Genomic DNA, 21,491 nt, shown 5'->3' with positions numbered 1-21,491 from the left:
TGGCAGCCCTCTGTACCTGCACGTGTGGTGTTGAAAGTGATTTTTGTTGGATGAAGAGAAGAAATCTCAAGGAAAAGGAAAAGTTTGGTAACCTGCCTTAAAAGCTCTCTGAAAAGTTGCTCTTCTGTGCACCAGTTCATTCCAGCTGTAACACTGATACCAGTTCATCAGCCCTGAATAAAACACAATGCCCATGTCCATCCAAAACACCTCCCACAGCAAATGTCCTAAACCCCCAGGTATATTCACTTGGCTTAATATAAATACATAGGTTAATATTGGGATTATATTTATTTTAAAGCATCTGGTGTGAACGTTAATGGCATATGGATGGAGAAGAAAATCCAGCTGTAGGGAGAAACTTTTTTATGTGGCAAGGGGGTTGGAGCTGGATGATGTAAGGTCCCTTAGAAACCAAACCATTCCAGGATTCTGTGATTCTGCATCCTGCCTGTGCATTATTAAGACAGCACAGCAAGGAGTCTAGCAGAAATCAGAAGGAAGAATGAAGGAAGATTTGCAGGCTCACTGGGCTGGGACCACCCATAAGTGATTGTCATTGATCTGGGGGTCAGTGTGGCTTTTGGTTGGGAAGATTTCAGTAGCTTTCCACATTTTACACTGGATTTCTCTTTAATACAAAAGCCGACTACAATGGATACTTATCATACAGTCTCTTTATAGAAACAGAAGAGTTCAAAAGGAATTTTCAGGGGTCCTTTTAGAAATATGAAATAACAACACTGTCAGTTCCAAAAGCAGCACTCTCGTCTCCAGACTGCTGACACTACTGAAATATCAGCCATGCTGGGCTGTGAAAATGTCATGATAACAAGCAATGAACATTAAAACTCTTCTGAAAATGTCTCAACTACACAAGGGTTCAACATACTTTGTTGTAGTTCTGTCGTGCTTCTGTTGGTTGAAATTAATTCCAGTTTTGGTGTCAGCTTTGCAATAACAATTCCGTCTTCTTTTTAACAACACCCAGGCTTGGGAAGTGCTGTTTCCATTGCACTGCAGTTTCTTCAGTCAGAGGGAAAGGTTTTGGAGCAGTGTCCTGTGATATCAAGGTTTGTATCCACAGAACAAAGTGGAGCCCGACAGTCCATGTGGGTTTGCTGTTTTCTCTCGGATTTGACGCGATGCATTGCAGCAAAAATTAAATTCTGATTCTGCCGGCGCTTTCATGCAGCAGTGGTGATGAAAATACTGATTGAGAAGCACAGAGACTGCATCCAAAACCACTTCTCAAGCAGATCACCACACCTGATCAGCTGATAAGATCAATTTTGGCTGATATTGGAATGCTCTGACAATATTATCCATTATTCAGCCCACACCATCCTTGGTGATCAATTCTGAAATTCACAACTTTCACCCTGGGATTTTTACAAAGGTCAAGTTCAAACAATCAGGCATTTTCCAGCCTAAAAAAAAAAAAGCTGAGACTGTTGTATTAAAATGGAAATCAGGAAACCACAGCAGCATTTCAGATATTTTGTCCTTTGTCTGGCTGGCGTCATTCCATTCCCACACTGATGTCACTAAGGGGCACAAAGGGTGGGGGATCTGTATTGTCCCATTAGCAGAGAAAAGGAGGGAAAGCAGGGCACAAAGAAGCTCCTCTTCCATTTAAGTTCAGTAATCTCAGAACTTTCCAGTCAAGTTACAACCTGATGCTCATTTCAGAGCTATTTACTGCAGGAAAACACAGAATAATTTGATTTTTATGAAGTTTGTTCACAGCAAGATAATATTACATTTGAATTCAGAGATTATTTTTTCTAAGAGTTGAACATACTTGTCAAAAGTGCCAACCCTCTGCTTCCTGCTTGCTTTTGGATTCAAAGGAAGCTGCTGCTGCCTGTACAACAGAGCACAGAACTCTTGTGCACCTATACCAATACTTTCAGGAAAAAAGGTATTTTTGTAGTCTGGTTCTTGGAAGGTAAGGACTAAAATAACAGTGAGCCACCTGATCTATAAATATTCTAGTCTTTTTCTGCAAAACTTCATTGTGACAGCATCCAGGGTTATCAGTCTTAGCTTTTTTCCTCCATGTAAAATCTGTAGCTGCCAGTAAACAGACATGCTGATCATCCATCATCCATCTGCTTCTTGCACCCAAAACAGGCTGAATGTGCAGCAGTTTGCATCAAGTGCAGCTGCCAGTAACAAAAAGAAATGGTGAAAGGTGCTCTGTGAAGGCCCAGAGCTCAGAGCAGGTGACCAGAAGAGTGGGCTGGGTCCTTCTGCAGGGCTGGAGTGTGATGTGGGTTTTCAGGAGCCCAGAGCACGGCCACCCCCCTCAGGTCTGCAGTTCTTCTCTCTGGGGGAAAGAAGAACATTTGTGCATCTGTTGCAAGTGCTGGTGTTGCCACAGGTTAAACTCTGAAAGGGTTTTCCCACTGCACTCAGGTCTCCAAGAGGACTGAGGGGCTGCTGGAGCTGGTCCTGCCAGCAGGATCATAAAAACATGGAATGGCCTGGGTGGGAAGAGACCTTAAAGCTCATCTCATTCCAACCCCCCTGCAGTGGGCAGGGACACCTTCCACCCTCCCAGGTTGCCCCAAGCCCCATCCAGCCTGGCCTTGGGCACTGCCAGGGATCCAGGAGGAACCACAGCTGCTCTGGGCACCCTGTGTCAGCCCTGCCCACCCTCACAGGGAAGAATTTATTCCTAACATCTAATTTAAATCTACTCTCTGTCACTTTGAAGCCATTGCCCCTTGTCCTGTCACTCCAGGCCCTTGTCAATAGTCTCTCTCCATCTTTCAGGCTCCCTCAGGCACTGGAAGGCTGCAATTAGGTCACCCCAAAGCTTCTCTGCTCCAGTTTGATCTGGGCTGTGCCCCAGTACATCTCTGCCAGGTACAAACCATTCCCTTGGCCACACTTCCAAAGGCACACTAATTCTGCTTTCTTGAGGTTTGCTTCAGAGTCCATTAAAAAGTGTTCAAGTCTCCATGCTGCACCTGAAAATCCTTTCTAAGGGGATAAACTTACATCTGAAGGATGTCCTTCTGAAAAATTCCAGTATTTTAGCACTTGGTTCAACAAAGATTTTGCTGTACTTTTTTTCTCCTTTGATTGCTTTATAGTGGAGGTCTTTGATTTCATGTGATATGAGCTCTTAATCTGAAATGTTTGTATATGCAAATAAATCACAATGATATATCCAGGGGGAAGAAAATCAAGTAATACTACAGGTGTTGAAGACTCAGAAATATTCTCTTTTCCTGTTTTCTTTGAGATAGGCTTGTGATAGCACAAATCATCATGTGCAACACAAGTTGTGAAAGCAGTGTGTGTCATCCAGCATTCAGATGTGGGCCGAGCTGAAATTGCACACACCACCTCATTTTGGGCATTTTCCCGTCTGTGAAGGTTTGATATTGGCAGTTTGCTTTGAGGAGGAAGTCTCACATATTTCACGAGTGAGATGGCCCCAGGGCTGCTTTCAGCATGTGCCTGCATTGCTGGGCTGCTGCTGCTGGAATGGCACCATTGCTATCCATGCATTTTGTCATCCCCCAGGCTGGCTGTGGGAGCAGCAGCTCTGTCTGCCAGGGCAAGGCTGCAGGACAGGATGCAGGCTCTGTGGCTTTGCCACATTGACAGGAAAATCACAACTAAAAGCCTGTGCACAGCTCTCTCCCTGTCCAGAATCCTCCCAGGGCACTGCAGGAGGGCTCTCCTTCCCCTGCCTAGTGCCACTTGAGTGCACTTGGCACCACCTGAGCCTTTGTAGGGTATCTGAGCCATGGGGATGGGTGGTGGATGCAGCCCAGGGTGAGCTGAGGACCCTTGCCTTCTGCAGGGAGACCTGTGAGCCTGCCAGGACAGCCTGAGATCTCTGCAATGGCTCTGGATGACCCTGCCTAGGCAATGGAGCCCTGCCTGGAGTCCCACCTGGAGCACAGTGCCTGTTTGTGCTCAGCTGCCTGAACCCAGCAGCTCTCTGGCAGCACTGGAGAGGTGCTGACAGCAGCAGAGCTGCTCTCCTCTCACTGGGCCACCTTTGGGTCAGCTGAAGGTGGCTGCAGTGTCCCCTCACTTCCCTGTCTCTGCTCTCCTTCAGCCAACACCGTGTTCCCTCTGCAATTTCTTTGGCCAGGCTCCTCTGGAGCAGCCCCACGGCTTCAAACCAAGTCACAGAATCACAGAATGGTGAGGGTTGGAAGGCACCTCCAAGATCAGCTCATCCCAACCTCTCCTGCCACGGGCAGGGACATCTCCCTCTATCCCAGGCTGCTCCAGGCCTTATCCAGCCTGGCCTTGGACACTGCCAGGGATGGGGCATCCATCACCTCCCTGGGCAACCTGTGCCAGGGCCTCCCCACCCTCACAGTAAAGGATTTCTTCCTGCCTAACCTAGATTTCCCCTCTTTCAGTTTGTACCCATCACTCCTTGTCCTGTCACTGCAGTTCCTGACAAAGAGTCCTCCCCCAGCTTCCCTGCAGCCCCTTAAGGCTCTGGACAGTCTCTGAGCTCTCCACACAACCTTCTCTCCTCCAGGCTGAAGAGCCACAGCTTTCCCAGCCTGTCTTCTTTGTGGAGGTGCTCCAGTCCTCTCAGCGATGTTGTGTCCCTTGCTCCCACCTTCCCACGCCCTTCCTATATTGGGGGCACCACAAGTGTACATGATATATTCCTCAGGGATCTCTTTCCTTGCCCCCATCTCCTGGCTCAGCCCTTCCACACCTCCCTGCTCCCTGTTCTGCTCCAGCCCCCCTCCCCTGTGATTCCCACTCCTATGGATGTGCTGTCCTCTCCTCTCTACCCCTGTGGGGTGCCCCCAGCCCCTCCCCAAACCCCTGCACCCTGCTCAGGACCAGTCCCAATCCCCAAACACCCCCTCCAATCTCACATGTCCATACAACACAGCTCAGCTTTGACAAATACGGGCCAAACCCCGTGTGGCACAAAGTGACAGCCCGAGGTGACAACCAGGGCAAGCCCAGACCTCCATCTGCTCGTGGATCCAGTCCAGGAAGGAGGTGGTTCTGCTGTAGACACCTGGCTTGTTCTTCTCTGCACAGCCCACTCCAAAGCTGGTGGTCCCCACCAGCTTCCAGACACTCATATCTTCACAGGCTAAAGGGCCCCCACTGTCCCCCTGAGGGAAAAAGAATTAAAATGTCAGTGTCCCAGAAAAGGAGGGAATTGTCTGTTTGGGGAGGTAGGGGGAGAGACCTAGTCCAGTAATTCAAAATCTCTTGTTTCTGCTCTGTTCTGGGTCCTGGGAAAAGCACCTTACAGCAAGGCTTGGAGACTTTTGAGACGTGGAGGGGACCATATTTTTCTTTCCCTGGCTCCTGGCTATTGAGCTGAGCTGAATCCAAGGTTGCAGCACCAAGCTCACATCTGGCCCCCTCCCTGCCTGCTCCTGCCTGCTTTTCCAGCCCTTCCCAGGCAGGAAGGAATCTTGCTATGCAGATTCAGCTCAATGGACTCACATCCAAGCACTGAAAACTTCCCACTTCTTCTTTGCTGGGGCAGTTTCCTGCCCTACGAGAATCAGAGCCAGCACAACAACTGGAAAAAAGGGAATTTGGAACAAGCCTGTCCCACTGGGGAGCAGGGCTCCTCCTGTCACATGGAGCTGTGTGCTGAGCATGCAGCTCTCCTGGGCACAGCTGGTTCCAAGTGCCTTTTTGGGGGGTTATGTGTAAAAATGGGATGAAATTCATATCTAGGCACCCACTGCCTTTGCTTTTTTTTTTTGTTCCAAGTGTGATTGGGATGGAGCAAATCTGGAAACATGAAGTTTGCAGAATCATAGAGAGGGTTGGGTTGGAAGGGACATTGAAGTACATGTAGATCCAAGCCTCCTGCTTGGAACAGGGACATCTTCCACTAGGAATTCCTCTCCAGCCCTATCTGGCTCCTTTTCACCGTGGTCTTTCTGTACCTTGCAGGTCCCTGGAGCTGCCCACAGTGCAGGGAAGTGCAATTGAGTGCAATGCAGAGGTCACAGCCAAGGCAGAGAAAGGATGGCACCGTGCTGCAGCACGTGCAGAAAAATATGTCTTAAGGAAATCTGGCTTCAGAAGTATCAGATAAGGCCCAGAGAAGAAGTATAAAAAGGAAATTGTAGCATGTGAGTGCACACGGTCAGTGATTGATAATTGTGGTAAGCAGAATGAATGGCACAAACCCAAATGTTTGCCCAAGAACAGCCTGGGAGTGCCTTCTGATAACTTATCACTCATGTTTTTCCATTTCCAATGAGCACAGTTGCAGTTTGGAAACTTCCATACCTGGCAGGTGTCCACCCCTCCCTTTAGGAAACCAGCACAAAGCATTGAAGAAGTTATGATCCCACCGTAGACATCCCTGTGATTGCAAATTGCATTGGAAATCAGAGGAACACCGGCATAATTCATGGTGTCAGATGTGTCACCTGTTAAAAAAAACCAGAAAAAAACCCAGGGAAAACCTTCCTGTCCTTGAAATTAATCTCCATTTATAAACAGAGAAATGTTTTATATACAAAGAATTGGCAAGGAAGGATGAAAGAAACATGGTTAAATGGCAAGACAAAAGTAAGGCAACTTGGTGTCTCATCACTTACAGAACACAGCAATTATCCATTCTGCAGAGGTGTGGATTATCACAGTGTATAAAATAACAATAAAATCTGCACATTGTGTGTTTCCACTTCAAACTAGACCATTAATGACATTAATAAACTAAAAAGCTTGTTGAACATTGTGTTCAATACTAGTGCCAAAACCTGTTCTGAATTTATTGCTTGTTCTGTTAGTCAACAAATCATCTGCAAACATCTGATTTACTTTATAAATATTTATTTTATTTCATTCAGAGCCTGAACAGATCCTTTCTACAAATGAGAGTATTTACACACTGCCTATTGTCAATTTAGGGCTGTTTTTTTTTTAATGTGGCAAACCTTGCTTTCATTTTCTCCCCACCTTTGGCTGTTATCTGTGGGTCAGGTAATGTTCTGTTCTTGTTCTCTGAACAACAGGAACACGTTCAGTGACATGAATGAAGAGTGATAAAAAACAATTAATGGGTGACAATTCACCCATTTTCGGGTGAAGGTGGTTCAGTTTATGTTATTGATTAACATGACCCATGAGTCATGGGAAAAAAAAAATCCCCTTTCTTTTTGGTTTTGTTTTATCCAATTTTACATCACCCAACCTGCCTTAAAATAACACATATGTTTTTTCTAAAAAAAGGGGATGGTTAATTCTTGAATTCATGCTGTGCTTCCTATGCTTGGAGTTTTAAAGCCTGTTTGACTGAGGCTGGGTACAACACTGGGGACATTTTATATGTGTCATTTTCAACCATTTCAGAGGATACTCATCCATTCCTTGTGGTAAGAGTTTGCACAGTAAACTTTTGCAGTACAGTTTGTGCATAAATTTTAGTATTATGTCTTCTTTCCCCCTCCAGATATTCCAGAAAATTTAGTGTTAAACAGTGCCCCAACCAAATCCTGTATTTACTGTATGTAAGATGTGTGCATGTAGTGAAATCATCAGCAGGCAATTTAAAATACCTCCTTCCACAGTTGCTCCCCATCCTGATACCCAACACATTTTCCCTGCTGGGAAATGTTCACCAAAATTGGGCAGACAGATCGGTTCAATGTGACCTATTTATGGAAAAAAAAAAATAAAAAGGAGAGAGAAGAGAATCAAAATTTAGCAAAAAAAGTTTATATGTCTCAGAGAAACTTGGGGATTTGGCTTGCAATGAACTTGTGATGAACACCACCCACTCCCTACATAAATAGCCTGGCAGTTTTCTGCAGGATTTTTGTCTTGTGGGCAACACTGAGGGTTTGAGACATCACCCACGGTAGCCCCAGAGAGTTTTGGGTATGAAGCAACACAAGGAGGTATCAGCAGCTCAATAAATTGAAGAATGAGCAAACAAGAAATGAAGATGAAGGGCAGATCAGAGGCCCTGGGTCTGCTGGGGTGAGACAAAGCACTTCTCAAGGGTGAGAAAGGTGTGCACATCCCTGAGAAGGCAAAAATATTCTTGGATCCTTTGCTTCCCACCCAGCAGCTCACAGAGTTTTGGTGCCTCTGCGCTCCAGGACATGGAATTTCATGGGATAAAATCAGAGCTTGATGCTTGCAGGGACAAATGGGTGCTGAGGAAAGAGAGGAAAAATACAAAATATAACTGGGCAGCTCCCAGGGGTTCTGTTCTGCACAGTGCAGTGATCCCTGCTCAAGGCATCAATCCCCCAGTGTGAGACACAGTGGGATCATGCTCAGGTGCACAGCCACTACTATTCCTTGCTATTCCTTCCTACTATTCCTTACTATTCCTTCCTACTATTCCTTACTATTCCTTCCTACTATTCCTTATTCTTAAATATTCCTTAATATTCCTCATTCCCAAAGCTGTTCATGAGCAGAAGAAATCAGCAGAAAACTGAGAGACGAAACAGAACAAAATCAAGCTTAATTTTCATTAAAAGTGAAATTTTAAACCATTACAAGAGAATTGATTTAGAAAATGACTGCCTAGATGTGTCAAAGAGGAACCGCTCCCCTTTGCAGCCAGCTCACAGTGATTAGGAGGCATTGGCAGGTATTTCAATTCATACAACATTATTACATATTATTTCAACTCACTGTATCAACTGCAGGTAGCATCCTGTCAAGAAAATAAAAGTAGTTTTCATTTAAATAATCATTAGATTCAAATTGCTTTCTCTTCTCTTTGAAATTCAGGCTTGATTTTCAGCTTTGGACCCTTGTGGATCCCCCAGTACTCATGGAAAGGACATGATAAAAATCTCTGTGACCTCCAAGCAGAATGAGGCAGGGTGTTTATTTTAGATAGGAAGAATATTTAGAAAGAATAAAGTTAATGTTTGCCTATTAATAAATGCCTGCAGTAAATCAATACCAGAGTGGAGTGGGAACATTTTGCAGCACGTTGTTGCTGTCCATGCCTGGATATGGAGTACAGAGGAGGAGCTCACACTGAGGCTGGGGGGTTTCTGCTGGTGTTGTGTGGACAGGGGTGTTTTAGCTGGGGAGGTGAGAATGTCAAATGCAAGCTCACAGAGACAAATTACCATTGAGAGCGAGAGGTGCTGCCAGTTTCATCAGTGCTATGTCATTCCCCATCGTCTTGGGTTTATAATTCCGATGGTAAATGATTTTTTCCACTGAATGGGGGTGAACCTGGGTGTCCTGCTGAGTCACAAAACCAACCTGAACACTCCATGAGCTCGGCAAGTACAAGCTGGAACAAAGAGGCAGAAGAGAGGGTCAGACCTCCAGGAAAACCCTCTGATTTTTCTAATTGTCCCCTGAGCTTATACATACAACAGGCAAATAACTCCAGTCTGCTGTGCTGGCTTACCTCCCTGTTAATAATGGCCATGTTTTGCATCTAATTTTTAAAAATGTAAAACTATTTTTAGTAAGACACTGGGTGAGAGATCTGAGTAAGACACTGGGTCACTGGTACATTATCAGGGCAATTATATGTATCTTACAACAAATATCTGAGAGTTTTCCATCAGCCCAGCTCTCTGTGCTCCTGTGAGACCCCACAGCTGCTGCCTGGCATTCCTGCACTCAGCCAGACCTCAGCAGCACTTGTGGCAAGGCATTTTCAAGGAGAAACTTCCCTTCTGGAAGGTGTTTCTGCCCCAGTTCATGAGCTGGCACATCCTTCAGCCTCCAGCACATGAGCAGCTCCTCTCCTTTTGGCCTCACTTCCCTGGGAAAAGGCTCCAGGGATGGGGGGTTGTGTTGCCAGTTCCCGTCCCCATCACCCTTCAAACACACCACAACCACCTGGGTTGGGTTGAAAAAGTCAAGGACAAAGGTTCTAAAATGCTGAATTCCTAAGTAATTATTCTTATGGCAACCCAGGGCTCTAAATATCCTCTAAATAGGAATTTGGAGTGGGGTTTGTCAACCCCAACTCTTCTCTCTATTGGGCATGAAAGCATCCCACAAGAACTTCTCAGAAGAAGGCATCCATGCTGCAGGTACTTAAAAGTGGGCAGACAAATCCCATTTTAGCTGTCTAAATGTCTTTGGTGAAAGTGGCCAGGAGTTTGTGAAAGCAAGAGGTGCTCCTGCACTATTAGCATCAAACAAGACTGCAAAACCAGACAACTCATTATAAACATGTTTGTAATTACACAGAGTTTAAATAACTATTTAGCATCTATTTACCACCTGAAGACCTCTTCAACTGCATAGAAAGGAGCAGTGAGTAAGTGGCAAAGGGCACAAAGCACAGTACAAGTGATTAATAATCACTGATTGGTCCTGGCAACTTGAAAAGAATCCTGTAATTTATTTTGGAGCTCCAGTGGATCAGAGGAGCCAAGTACAAATTCTGTACATGCAATTTACAGAAACTGCAGGTTGGGATACCTAAAATCTAGCACTTAAATCTTGTTTTAAAATGTTTTCCCAGGGAGCTAGGAGTGGCTAGAACATCTGGAAACTGGGATTCTGGATTTAGATCACTTCTTGGGGAAGCTTTTTTTCAATAAAGACTCATGCAAAAAGAGAGGAACAGCTTAAATGTTATGATGCCTTTTGGGACTACCTTAAAACAGATGTCAGTCAAAATTAGGGAATAAAAAGTAGTTCTATTTATTGAAGGGCCTTCAGGTACATTTAGGAGAGACAAACCCCCCTCCCAGGGGCTACACCCAAAATGGACAATGGGTCACGGGTTTTCACATTTTTGTAAATTTGGTCCATTTGCATATTGGGGGTGTGGTAGATGAGTAATGCAATGATTGACTCTCACAAGGCAAATATCTTGTATATATGTTCAGGGAAGTTTTGTAGATTTGTAGTTATGTTTTACCCCCCATGTTGTTATTATGGGACGGCCTGGGTTTGGGACATTTGGGAGGGTCAGCTTGTTACTATGGCAGCACCTGATCCAATCAAGATTTAAGGAAGCAAACTCCACCACTCGATAGTGAAGGAGTCAATGGACAGAACTTTGGGAGGGGCTAAAGGGTTAAAAGGTGAAACCTCCATTGTGTGGCTGAGCACGTGGTGGGAAAGATCCTCTGCTCCCTGCCCCTATTTGAATATTTTCTCTATTCAGTCTTCTGTTTTATTTTTGATAAGGTTTTAATAAACATTTAAAAATTTTGGAAGTGAGTATCATTTCTCACAGGGGTTAATATTCCAATTACAGCTTCAGATAATGAAGCCATTGACCCCAAGTTTGCTCCCCCCAACTCACTTTTGTCTACATTTCTTGGAGTTCAAGACAGTGAGGTATCCTTGATTCTCAGGCCTGGAGAGGAACTGTGTTGTCTGACAAAAATGGGAAAGCAGCTAACACTCTGTATGGAGTTTAGAGCTATAGACCGAAGAATCACAGCATTACAAATTCATGAAAAACATCAAACCCAAAACCCTGAGGATCAGCCGAGGGAGCGCATCCTGCAGGTTATTTTTCAGAGCAAGCAGAGTGTCCCCGGAGCAGGGGGGTTTGGGCACTCACTCGTAGACGCAGTGGGCAGCTGTGAGGATCCAGAGCGGGGTGATGACCGAGCCCCCGCACAGGTGGTGGCCCTGGAACTGCAGGCTGACCTGCCACGGCCACTGCTGGGGTGACGACGCGTTGCCCCCCACGATCCGCGGCCCGTAGCTGGCCCGAGTCCCACACGCTGCCAGGAAGCAAAGGTTACAGTCCAGAGAGGAAACACAGCCCTGGTTTGGGTCACATTCAGCCCCTCTCCTCCCAGCCTTGCTGAGGGTGGGAGGTCCCTGCAGCTGGAGCATCCTCACCCCATCCCCAAGGCCACATCCCAGAGGTTTCTCCTCCTCCCTCCCATCCCTGCAGGTCACTCATGGTCTGGGGTTTGTGGGGTCCTTGTCTCTCCCTTCCCTGCAGGTGCAGTGCTCAGCTGAGCTGTAAAACCCCCTGCTCTGCTCTCCTTAATCCTCAGGGTTCCACACAGGTTCAATCATCTCCTCTCCCCTCATGGTGATTTTGCTGTCGTATTTTGAATTTTTGTATCCCAGTCTGAAAATTAGGTAGCATGGAGAGGTGCAGGATGAGAATTCAATTAAGACAGAATTTCTCTTTTCCTGCCAAGATGCCAAAGACTTGGAATTACAGTCTGAGTCCCTGGACTCAACACACAGTCCTTAAATATACACTTCCTACTGGGATTCTCACTGAAATGATCCTGCTATCTGTTGCTCCCAATCTGCCCTCCATGCCTATTTTCACTTTCTGAAATTCTTTCAGATTTAACATAAAAAATACAATTTTTCTTTGGTGTGATAAACTGATAGTATACTATGCCCTGAGTACACAGCTGCTCCCAACTCTTGCCATGCAGTGGATAAAGAAGGAGAGTCTCTACTTTTATTTTCACTTTTTCTGATTCTTACCCAAACACTTTAAGATGATCACATTGCCAGAAGTGCATTCCTCCCTGAGATGAGAAGACAATGCAGCATTAGTCCTAATTCATAAATATCTTGTGTTTTTTCAATATTATATCCTTTTCCTGTGCACATAAAAATAAGTATCTCATATATTGAAAGAGGTGCAAAGGCATGAACTCATCCAGTCTAATCAGGGCCTTTAACTGGAATACTGAAGTCAGGAGCTTGGCCACCATCAGGAGGCTGCAGACCACATGCTGCCCTGCTGAAGAGGGCTTCACTCTTCCACCAGGGAAGATCTGAATTCTCCTTGGATCCATTGTTCCCTTCTCACTGGAATGTAACTAAAAAAACCCAGCATTTGTCAGGAGGAGTAAATGGACCATAAAGGGTTCATAAACCCACTGGGAAACGTGTGAGGATCTGCAAACTGAAACAAACTGCTTCATAATGGAAAAAGAGAAGTGCCTGGTGCCTATCCATTTGCAAAAAAGGCATCATGGGACAAACAGTCATTTCAAACAGCTCATTTGAAAGCCTTTGTTGATTTCAATGGGTCCTGGATCAGACTCTTAATTTATATTCCAGCAAGATTGCTGCTGAACCTCAGTCTAGCACGTGTACCACCACCAAACACTTACAATGTGCCTGAAAAACAGCAACAACCCCAAACTGTCAATAATTCCCCTTCTATTGATTGCTCTCCTCCTGAAGCAGCTGAGGCATACCTGAGGTTGGTGGCATTGTGCAGGGATGTCACTTGATCAGCTGAGAACCAGTGGCTGAGGGATACGAAATGTCTTTGGAACTGTTTTTCAACTGCAGCCACGGGCAGGTAACCTGAGCTCACGTAACTGCAAATAAACCATAAACACAGCTTCTTCCCCAGACAGCATTGCAGCAATCTGCTTAAACAATTCACCAGTTCTGCTAATGAAAACCACAATAATCAGATTCTGGCATTCGATAAAAGTAATTATTTCCTCCCCCTATGCTCCTTACCACGTGCATGTATTTTTGACATAATCATCATGCTGAGATGTATTTAAGTGGCAGAGAAAGTAAATTTTAATTATAATACTACAATGTACTTTTCATTGTAAGTGGTTGGCACACTACCTGAGCCACCTGCAAACTCATTGTCTCATTTTTCTAAAGTTATGTTTTGCAGCAGGGAGGATGAATAATTTTGAAATTTTTCTTCTCTTCTTTGTTGAAAAATTGAGATGTATTTTATACTAAAGGCAACAATAATTTATTCAAAGAAGATTTATACTTCTAACTATAACAGATATCAGAATAATGCCATGGTAAGAAATAACAGACATCATGCCAAATCATGACTTCAAATTTTTCTCAGTTTTATGAAAGTTTGGGAAAGAAATGGTGCTTTTTCAGGAATGGGATCAAGCCAGCAAGAACTGCCTTGCCATGCTCTTCTTTAATTATGAGGTGGACCTTAAATCCTATCAGATGTCATGACATAATTTTTATATTTATTTATTATAGGTATACAATTGTATACCTATATTTATTATAAGTATACAATTTACATATAGGGGAAGTAAAAGAAGTGGAAAATGCTCATATGTTTTTAGTGCTTCTCTGACAGGCTACTAGAGTGACAAATAAGATTTGGGCACCTGCATCACACAGGGAAGATTCAGCCAAGCCATTCTATTTAACCATCATGCAGGATTTATAGCAGTAATAAAAAGTATTTGCCCTGTACAAGTACATCACCTCAAATCCTCTCAATCATGTGACTCACAAAGGTGGATTGTTGAGTCATTTTTAAGGCACAAACTAACACAAGGTTTCATTAGAAAGACCCCAGAGCTTGTTCAAAATGCCCAGTGAAGCTGCTGGCACTTGGTGCCCATACCTGGAGAAGCCCAGGTGCTTGCAGGTGGTGTTGCCATACTCTGCCCTCCAGTCGTCGGAGCAGACCGTGCGCCAGGAGCCAAAGGTGAACACCTGCAGCACTGCCCTCTTCCCACTCAGCCTGACTTTGGGATGCAGGACAAGAAAAGCCTCAGTCAGCTGTGAAGATGGACATCAGGCACACAACAGGCACAGTGCCAAGGCACCACTGTGGTGTCTGTTTTCTGGCTCACTGAGCCACTATTTATATTTTTCATCATTTGGATTCTTTGACAGAATTTTCTGTGGTTTTTTTTTTTTTCTTTCCTTCCATTAAAGAAGGGAAATAAGTACTCTGAGCTAGGACAGCTAGGAGAAAAAAAAATCTTTGCTCATGGGAATGCCAACTCTAATACAGGTGGTGGAGGCTGCCTGGCCCTCCAGTGAGTTTGAGCAAGTCTTGCTGATTGCAGTGAGCTGGAGGTGCAGATGCTTTGCCCTGAGGATACCTGTGGTCAGGGTAAGGGATGAAGGTGGGCACCTCCTGTGTCAGAGAGGTGACACTCGTGCCCAGCTGTCCTGAGAAAAGGCACATCTGTGAGGGAGAAGGGAGGCCATGCACTTGGTCACTGCTGAACAGGGCTCTCCCACACGTGCCCAGATTCCAGTATTTTGGAATTGCAAAGGAAGACAGGAAAAGCAGAGGTGTTGCCACTGGATTCACAGACACCCCGAGCCTCCCTGGGGAAAACTCTCCAAATGCTGAACACATTGTGCAGGGTTAGCTGGGGCCAAAAGCTCATGGTTCTTGTCATTCCTGGTATTGCACAGATGGAAAGCTGTGCTGCCTCCTTATCTGTAGGTACAGGAGCCAGGATTACAAGTGCACTGAGCTAAAACCCAGTAATTCTGTTTATTAATATTAGAGTCCTTTCCCTCCAGGGGCTGTGAACACCACAGTCACCTTCCATAGAACAGGACAGGGAAGTACCATTCAAAACATCCCTGTGATTCCCAAAAATACCACAGAGCGAAACTCAGAAATAAATTATACATCTCACAAATGAAGCAGCAAATTCTTCAGCACTGAATGCACCAAAGTCTGATTTCTCCCATTCCCACATCCTTTAAGATAATACCAGGATTTTGCAGTCTTCAAAACTGACACAGCACAACAGTGTGCCAGTGAATTCAGAGTATTTTGTATTTACACACCATAAGACATTGGGGTTGCACCTTGCAGGCAGAGGAAATGTGAGCAGTCAATAAGCATCTGGGCTTCTAATGGAGATAATTATCAAAAATGGCAGTAACAATATTCAGCAATCATCACATTTATCCTAAAGGCATTTTGATTTTTTATGAACTGTAAATCAGTACCTCAGAGAGACTGTTCCTCTGAAGTGGTGATTTAGATATTCCATTGGTCTCTGTCTTTCTTGTCTCACCCAAAAACTTTACAACAAGCATTCCTTGATAACTTGCAGGTTCTACAGGAGGAGGTAAGAGGCATTTATAATCAAAATTGAATTACCACATCTGTACTCATCCTCCCCTTCTTTACAGTTGAAGACACCATTGCACCTGGCTGATTTCTGGATACACTTAAAGGATGATCGACAGCGAAACTTCCCAATGCAGTTATACTGGACTAAAAGGAATGAAAGAACACAGGCCAATGAAAACACACTTGGATTTTAATGTAACACTTCTGCATTCCATTATCTGTCCAGATTTCAGTCTTGCTAAGGAAAAGCCAGCTCCTGTACTCCAGGAAGTTTTGAAATACAACCTGGAGGTTGCTACATGGTGCTGCTAAAACTCATTTATTAATAATGACTGGTAGGAGGAGTCAGCCGTGCTGTGTGTGCTGACTCCTTCCCAGCTCCCTCTGCACAGTTTAAGTTTCACTCGAGGGTGAGTTCCTGCCTGGTGCCTCAGACCCTGAGCAGGAAATCAGGGAGACCCTTGGAAAACACATCCAGTGCTCGCTCTCCCGGGGGATGCCTCAACCTTTCACAAGCTGCTCCCTATTCCAGGTGTGGAGACACAACAACCCCTGGACCTGGGTTCAGCCACAGCTGAACTCATTCTGCATTTTCTTTTCCTTTGTAGAAGTTGTTTTTGATAGGGGAAAGTTCTTTCATTCTTTGAAAGCAAACTTAGAGAAGTGAATTACAAGACAAAAATATGGTGTGGGCTACCTACAGGAGCCTTTTTACCCCCAGTTTCTAAACTCAGCTCATTGCCTGAGGGGAGCTGACAAAATTTTACTGGAGAAAGGTTTCCTGAAGCTGCAGGTTCCCCAGTGTTGTAAATATGACACCAATCCTCCCAGGAGTGCCAGACCTATATTATGCCTACATGTAAATAAAATTTAAGCCATCACCTCAACAAGATTTTTTACTTCCACAAACAAGCCACAGTAGCAGTTTAATTCCATTCTCAGTAAAAGGCTCATGAAAAATTAAACATTTGAATGGCTAAGTGAGAACTTAATAAATAACTAATGGTACTCACCACCCAGGCCAATGGCAACTGCTAGGATTACTGCAAGGAATAAACCACAGATATATGGGAAGTATTTTAGGGAGACAAGAGCATGGCACATTGAAGGTGGTTCAATATCTCCTGGAAAACAGACAGAGAGAAAGCTTCTGTGAGATTAAACCAGCTGAGCTGGCAATCAAAAAGATTTATCTAACATTAAACGAGATGTCATCAATAACTCCTGGATATGCTTCCTGAGCTGATCTCACCTGAAGGGATTTAGATTTGCTCTTTCAGGGAATGAGGAGGTTCCAAGTGCTTTGGGGCTGCTGCTGCTCTCAGACATCCCTTGAGCATTTGCCTTGGAAGGGTCTGAGTTGTGTCCCTGCAGAGCACCTGGCCTGTCCTCAATACAATCAGCAATGTGAGCTCCAAATTTTCATTTTCATGGGCTACATGGGAGCTTTTCAACCATATGAGCACCTCTGCTGAAAACTTGAGTTGTGGGATAAAAATGAAATTCAAACCTCTTCTGTTTGTGTAATCAAACCGGTGTGCAGCTCATAAATAGAAGTTCAAGACAAGAAAGAGGAAATTCACTGGTCCCTTTGGTCTTGGAAGCACGGTTAACTGAAAATTATTGAAAGCTAAATACGAAAAAAAAAAAAAAAAAGCAGGATCCTCTACCTAGTCTCAAAAACTGTGAAAAAGTGTTTTGTTCAAAGTTTTGCTATAAATGCAAGAAGATAACTGAATGATGGCTTAAAGCTGAGTCTTGAGTTTTCAAGTACAAAAAGCTGCATCTAAAGTCAAAATATACATCAGTAGTTATTGCAGAATACATTTCATGAGCTGGATCTGTTTACCAACCACTGACCTCCAGAGCTGACCTCTGCTTAGTGATATTGCCAGTCTGGAAGATAACAAGAGATTCTGCTGAAAATAATGAGTGATTCACTTGTCTCAAATGTATTCTGATATACAAAGGGCAAACTGTGGGGAAATAGCAAACACAGCTGGGTCAAGAGTGCACACAGGCACTGACAGAACTTGTCTTTAATTTTAGTTCTTACAGCTCTTCACTTCCCCATTCCTCAGGCTTTATAATTGAGATTGGCAGATACAATCAGTCAAGGATAAGGAGTGTCTCCAAGGGTTTAGAGACTCTCTAGGTAAATCCCAGCTTCCTCAGACTCTCAGGAGCAGCTGAGTAACTGGTTTTGGCAATGGAGTTGGAGTCTGCTATGCCAAAAATCTTAGACAGCTATAGCAGCTAATGGACTAGAAAATGAAATTGCTCTATTTTCATTCTGGAAGCTCAGCCTGTCTCTGTTGGAACCCATGGTTATTTTGAAACCAATGGGAAGCAGCAAACAGACATGCTAATCCTCCAAGGCTGCTGCATTGTATATTCGGGTTTTTTGGTGGACCAATTTCCAGGTTGGCAAAATTTCAAACAAACCATTCAAAAATGTGTCTGGAAAGTGTGGGGAAACGTTTGCTTCTGTGTGAATAATCTGGCTGTGAAAAATGCTTGTGTGTTCAAGTCGACACAAGATGTCATCACATCACTGAGCTGGCAAACCTCACACCTGGGGGAGGGAGGGAGGTCGTGTTTCCTCCTCCTCGGTGTGATTGCTTGCTCTGGGTGGGCAAGCACAGATTGGCACACAGTGGCCACTGGGGTTGCAAAGGCCAGAGGGCTGTGGATTGTCCCTACCAGATCCATCTGCACTTGGGTCCACTCTTGCTTGTGGTATGAAGAAAAATCTTTTGAAGGTAAACTGAATTTGTGGTACTGGTGGTTCATCTTCTGTAACGGAGATGATTTCAAGACTTCCAGTAGTGGGATTTGTCTCTTGAACCTGGCTCAGCAGGAGAGGGAAGAAAAAAAGAAAAAGAAAAAAGAAAGAAAATTATCATTGTAATGTTGTCATAGAGGCACAGAATGGTTTGGCTTGGAAGGGACCTAAAAGATCTTCCTGTTCCATCCCCTGCCATGGGCAGGGACACCTTCCACTGTCCCAGGCTGCTCCATGCCCCATCCAGCCTGGCCTTGGATATTCCCAGGGATCCACGGGCAGCCACAGCTTCTCTGGGCACCCTGTGCCAGGGCTTCACCATACTCACAGTGAAGAATTTCTTCCTAACATCTCATCTAAACCTTCTTGTAGCCCCCTGTGTGTACTGGAAGGCTGCAACAAGATCTGTCTGGAGCCTTCTCTTTTCCAGGAGGAACAACACCAACTCTCTCAGCCTTTCCTGACAGCAGAGGTGCTCCAGCCCTCTGAGCATCTTTCTGGCCTCCTCTGGCCTCACTCCAGCAAGGTCCATGTCCTTCCTGTGCTGGGGACCTCAAAGCTGGACACAATACATCGTTATGTACTTAATTTTCATGAGAGAAGTACTTATAATTAATTTACCATATTTTTACCATAATTTATCATGTTTTTGTTCAGATTTGTCTAAGCACCAGAGCTACTTTTAATAACTCACACTGAGGCTGTGAATCCATCTCCTGCTCTATAATTGCAATAGAACACAAGAGAAAGACTAAAATGCATAGGACAGCAGCACAGAACCTGACAGGATCTTCATGCAAGGGAATTTTACTCCAGTAAACTTTTGATGACTTACTACATAGGGAAAAAATTAAAGTTAGCTACACTAGAATTTGGGGCAAATAGATTTGAAATGCTAATTTCTGACTGTGGTTCTGCACAATGGCAAAAATAATCAGATTTTTGATCTCAGAGTGATGTGAAATAGGTCCAGGTTTGTTAAAGACAGTGTAGCTGGTTAGCTGTAAAAGGAGCATGTTTGCAGGGTCAGTCCCATAAAATGCTTACAGTGACACATTTTAGGCAAAGAATACATGTTTTATCTATAATGGAAAATACCCTGGAGTATTTTTTCACCTTTCAGCAAGGTGAATGCTCTTTCATTGGGTAAAATTTCACCTACATTTCATTGAACATATATTAAACTTTCGAGAGAATCTGCCAGCATGATTGTTAAATATTAAAAGCAAAAAAGCCTTCTAGCTGGTGCATAGTTTTCCCATCAGGAAACAAAACAGCATTGTGAACTAAATTACATGCAAGCCAAACACTGACATTTCGCTTATTCAGAGGCTATCACATGCTCTCAAAGCTTCACTCACCTCTTCCTGAGAAGTCATAGTTAAAAGCAAAACTGTTTTCCCTCTTCATTATCAACAGCAGCCCAAAGGAAACTCAGAGTTTGCTGAGCCTCTCTGCTCGGGGAGGGTTTCCAGCCGGCCGCTGCGTGCGGCATCAAGGCCGCAGCCCGTGTAACCCAACCTGGAGAGGGGTATCGGGTGGCCCTGGATGGCATGGCTACGGAAAGGGGCAGATAAAAATTCAGCACGCTGTCTAATTAGCTGAAAACCACCAGGCAACACTGTGGGATCTGCAAACCTTCCCGTAAGCTCTTAGCAAAGGAGCCCCACGAACACCACGTGAGCGCTCGCTCATCCTCTGCCAAAAGCCCTGAACACCAAGAGCTGTGGGTGGCAGGGAGCAGCAGCCCCAGGGCTTCATCTCTTCATCTCTGATCTCACAGACTCATCTTTTGCTGGGTTTAGCCTTTGCCATGTGCCTGCACAGGGTTTGGGAAAAAGCAGTGTCTCATGTTGCTGAAGGATCAGCTCAGCTGTACTCTGGGATTTAGCGAATGGAAATGTACGTGCAGCTGCAAGGAATGCTCGAGAGTAGTAATAACTTGGCTGGGTTGTTTTCACTTAGAAGAGAGATTCCTGACAGAGGGAAGGATGGAGGGAAGAAGGAGAAGGAAGGATGATGCAAAAAGCCACAGGACTGTAAATAAAACAAGGCTCCTGAGAGGCCAGTGAGGAAATGAAAGTTTTCCGTGATAAAACCCATGTCCCTGGAATATGGCTGAGATGAGAGAAACTCTTCAGTCCCACTTCTGTGCACAATGGAGACTGGCACTTCCAAAGGAGAGGACACCATCTCATGATCTTGTTAATTTAAGCCATGACGTCAAGAATCCTTCATCATCTCCTGTGTCACTCTTTCAGCAGCCTTCCCTGGAAATGGGGACACTCCCCACCAGGCTTCAGACAGTTCTGATGGTTCTCCAAATGGCTGGAGAACCAGCTCAAGCTGGCCAGGTGTCCCAAGGGGAACTTCAGCCAAAGTGGGGAAAACATGAGGTCTCATTTCAGGTGACCAGCAGCTCGGGTGATTTTTCACTCCACGGGGTGAGGTGTCCTGTCCCCCAGAGGGAACACTGATACTGCAGTGAGGACAGAAAAAACTGTCTCCAATAAATTCACCCACTCTGGCCATGCTGGAAAGGCTGGGGACCAGCCAGGGCAGCTCTGAAAAGGCTCCCACAGTGGCACTGGCACCACTGGAAAGGACAATTTCTTCTCCCTGCTTCCACCCTGAGCTGCTCCAAGCTCAGCCTCAGGGTGTGATGTCTGTTTAGGACATTGGGTTTAATCTTCCACAGTTTGGTTGCTCATTGCCTTTGGCTGAGAAGACCAAAGCAGGAGCCACATTTGATATGGGTAGGGGGACTTGAAAACTGAGCCCAAAAGGAAAGTTTTGGCCCCCAGACTAACTTCCTACGTGCTGCAGGACAGCCCTACTTGTTCCCCCCTGGTGCAGTTGCAGCTCAGGTGGATTTTCTGGCTTTCAGAAGACAGTTTATAGTGAAAAGCTAAAAGATTCCACGTCAGCCCCTTCAGC

At 44.8% G+C, this 21,491-nt stretch overlaps 1 protein-coding gene across 1 annotated transcript; it reads right to left on the bottom strand.

Annotated features, from left to right (window-relative positions):
- Positions 1-525: 525 nt before the first annotated feature.
- TMPRSS3 (transmembrane serine protease 3) lies at positions 526-19,933 on the bottom strand. Its single transcript, XM_064411254.1, has 13 exons — positions 19,916-19,933; positions 18,473-18,617; positions 16,783-16,893; positions 15,797-15,913; positions 14,285-14,408; positions 13,128-13,253; positions 12,403-12,446; positions 11,504-11,669; positions 9,084-9,253; positions 7,542-7,637; positions 6,268-6,410; positions 4,971-5,123; positions 526-2,332 (listed from the first exon to the last, which is right to left on the bottom strand). The coding sequence occupies exons 1-13, from the start codon at positions 19,931-19,933 to the stop codon at positions 2,312-2,314; spliced, it is 1,434 nt and encodes a 477-aa protein (XP_064267324.1). The 3' UTR covers positions 526-2,311.
- Positions 19,934-21,491: the final 1,558 nt, after the last annotated feature.

The sequence above is a fragment of the Passer domesticus genome, chromosome 2 (assembly GCF_036417665.1).
Source record: "Passer domesticus isolate bPasDom1 chromosome 2, bPasDom1.hap1, whole genome shotgun sequence".
Taxonomy (NCBI): domain Eukaryota; kingdom Metazoa; phylum Chordata; class Aves; order Passeriformes; family Passeridae; genus Passer; species Passer domesticus.
The sequence above is the reverse complement of the archived record's forward strand: the minus strand, read 5'-3'. Positions and strand labels throughout refer to the sequence as shown.

What these genes read in the sequence shown, in the direction of transcription:
- TMPRSS3 (XM_064411254.1), bottom strand. An exon ending in CCCAAGTGCAGATGGATCTG is followed by an intron (nt 16,894 to 18,472) that starts GTAGGGACAATC and finishes TCTGTTTTCCAG; the next exon opens with GAGATATTGAACCACCTTCA. An exon ending in AAGCACCTGGGCTTCTCCAG is followed by an intron (nt 13,254 to 14,284) that starts GTATGGGCACCA and finishes GTTTATTTGCAG; the next exon opens with TTACGTGAGCTCAGGTTACC.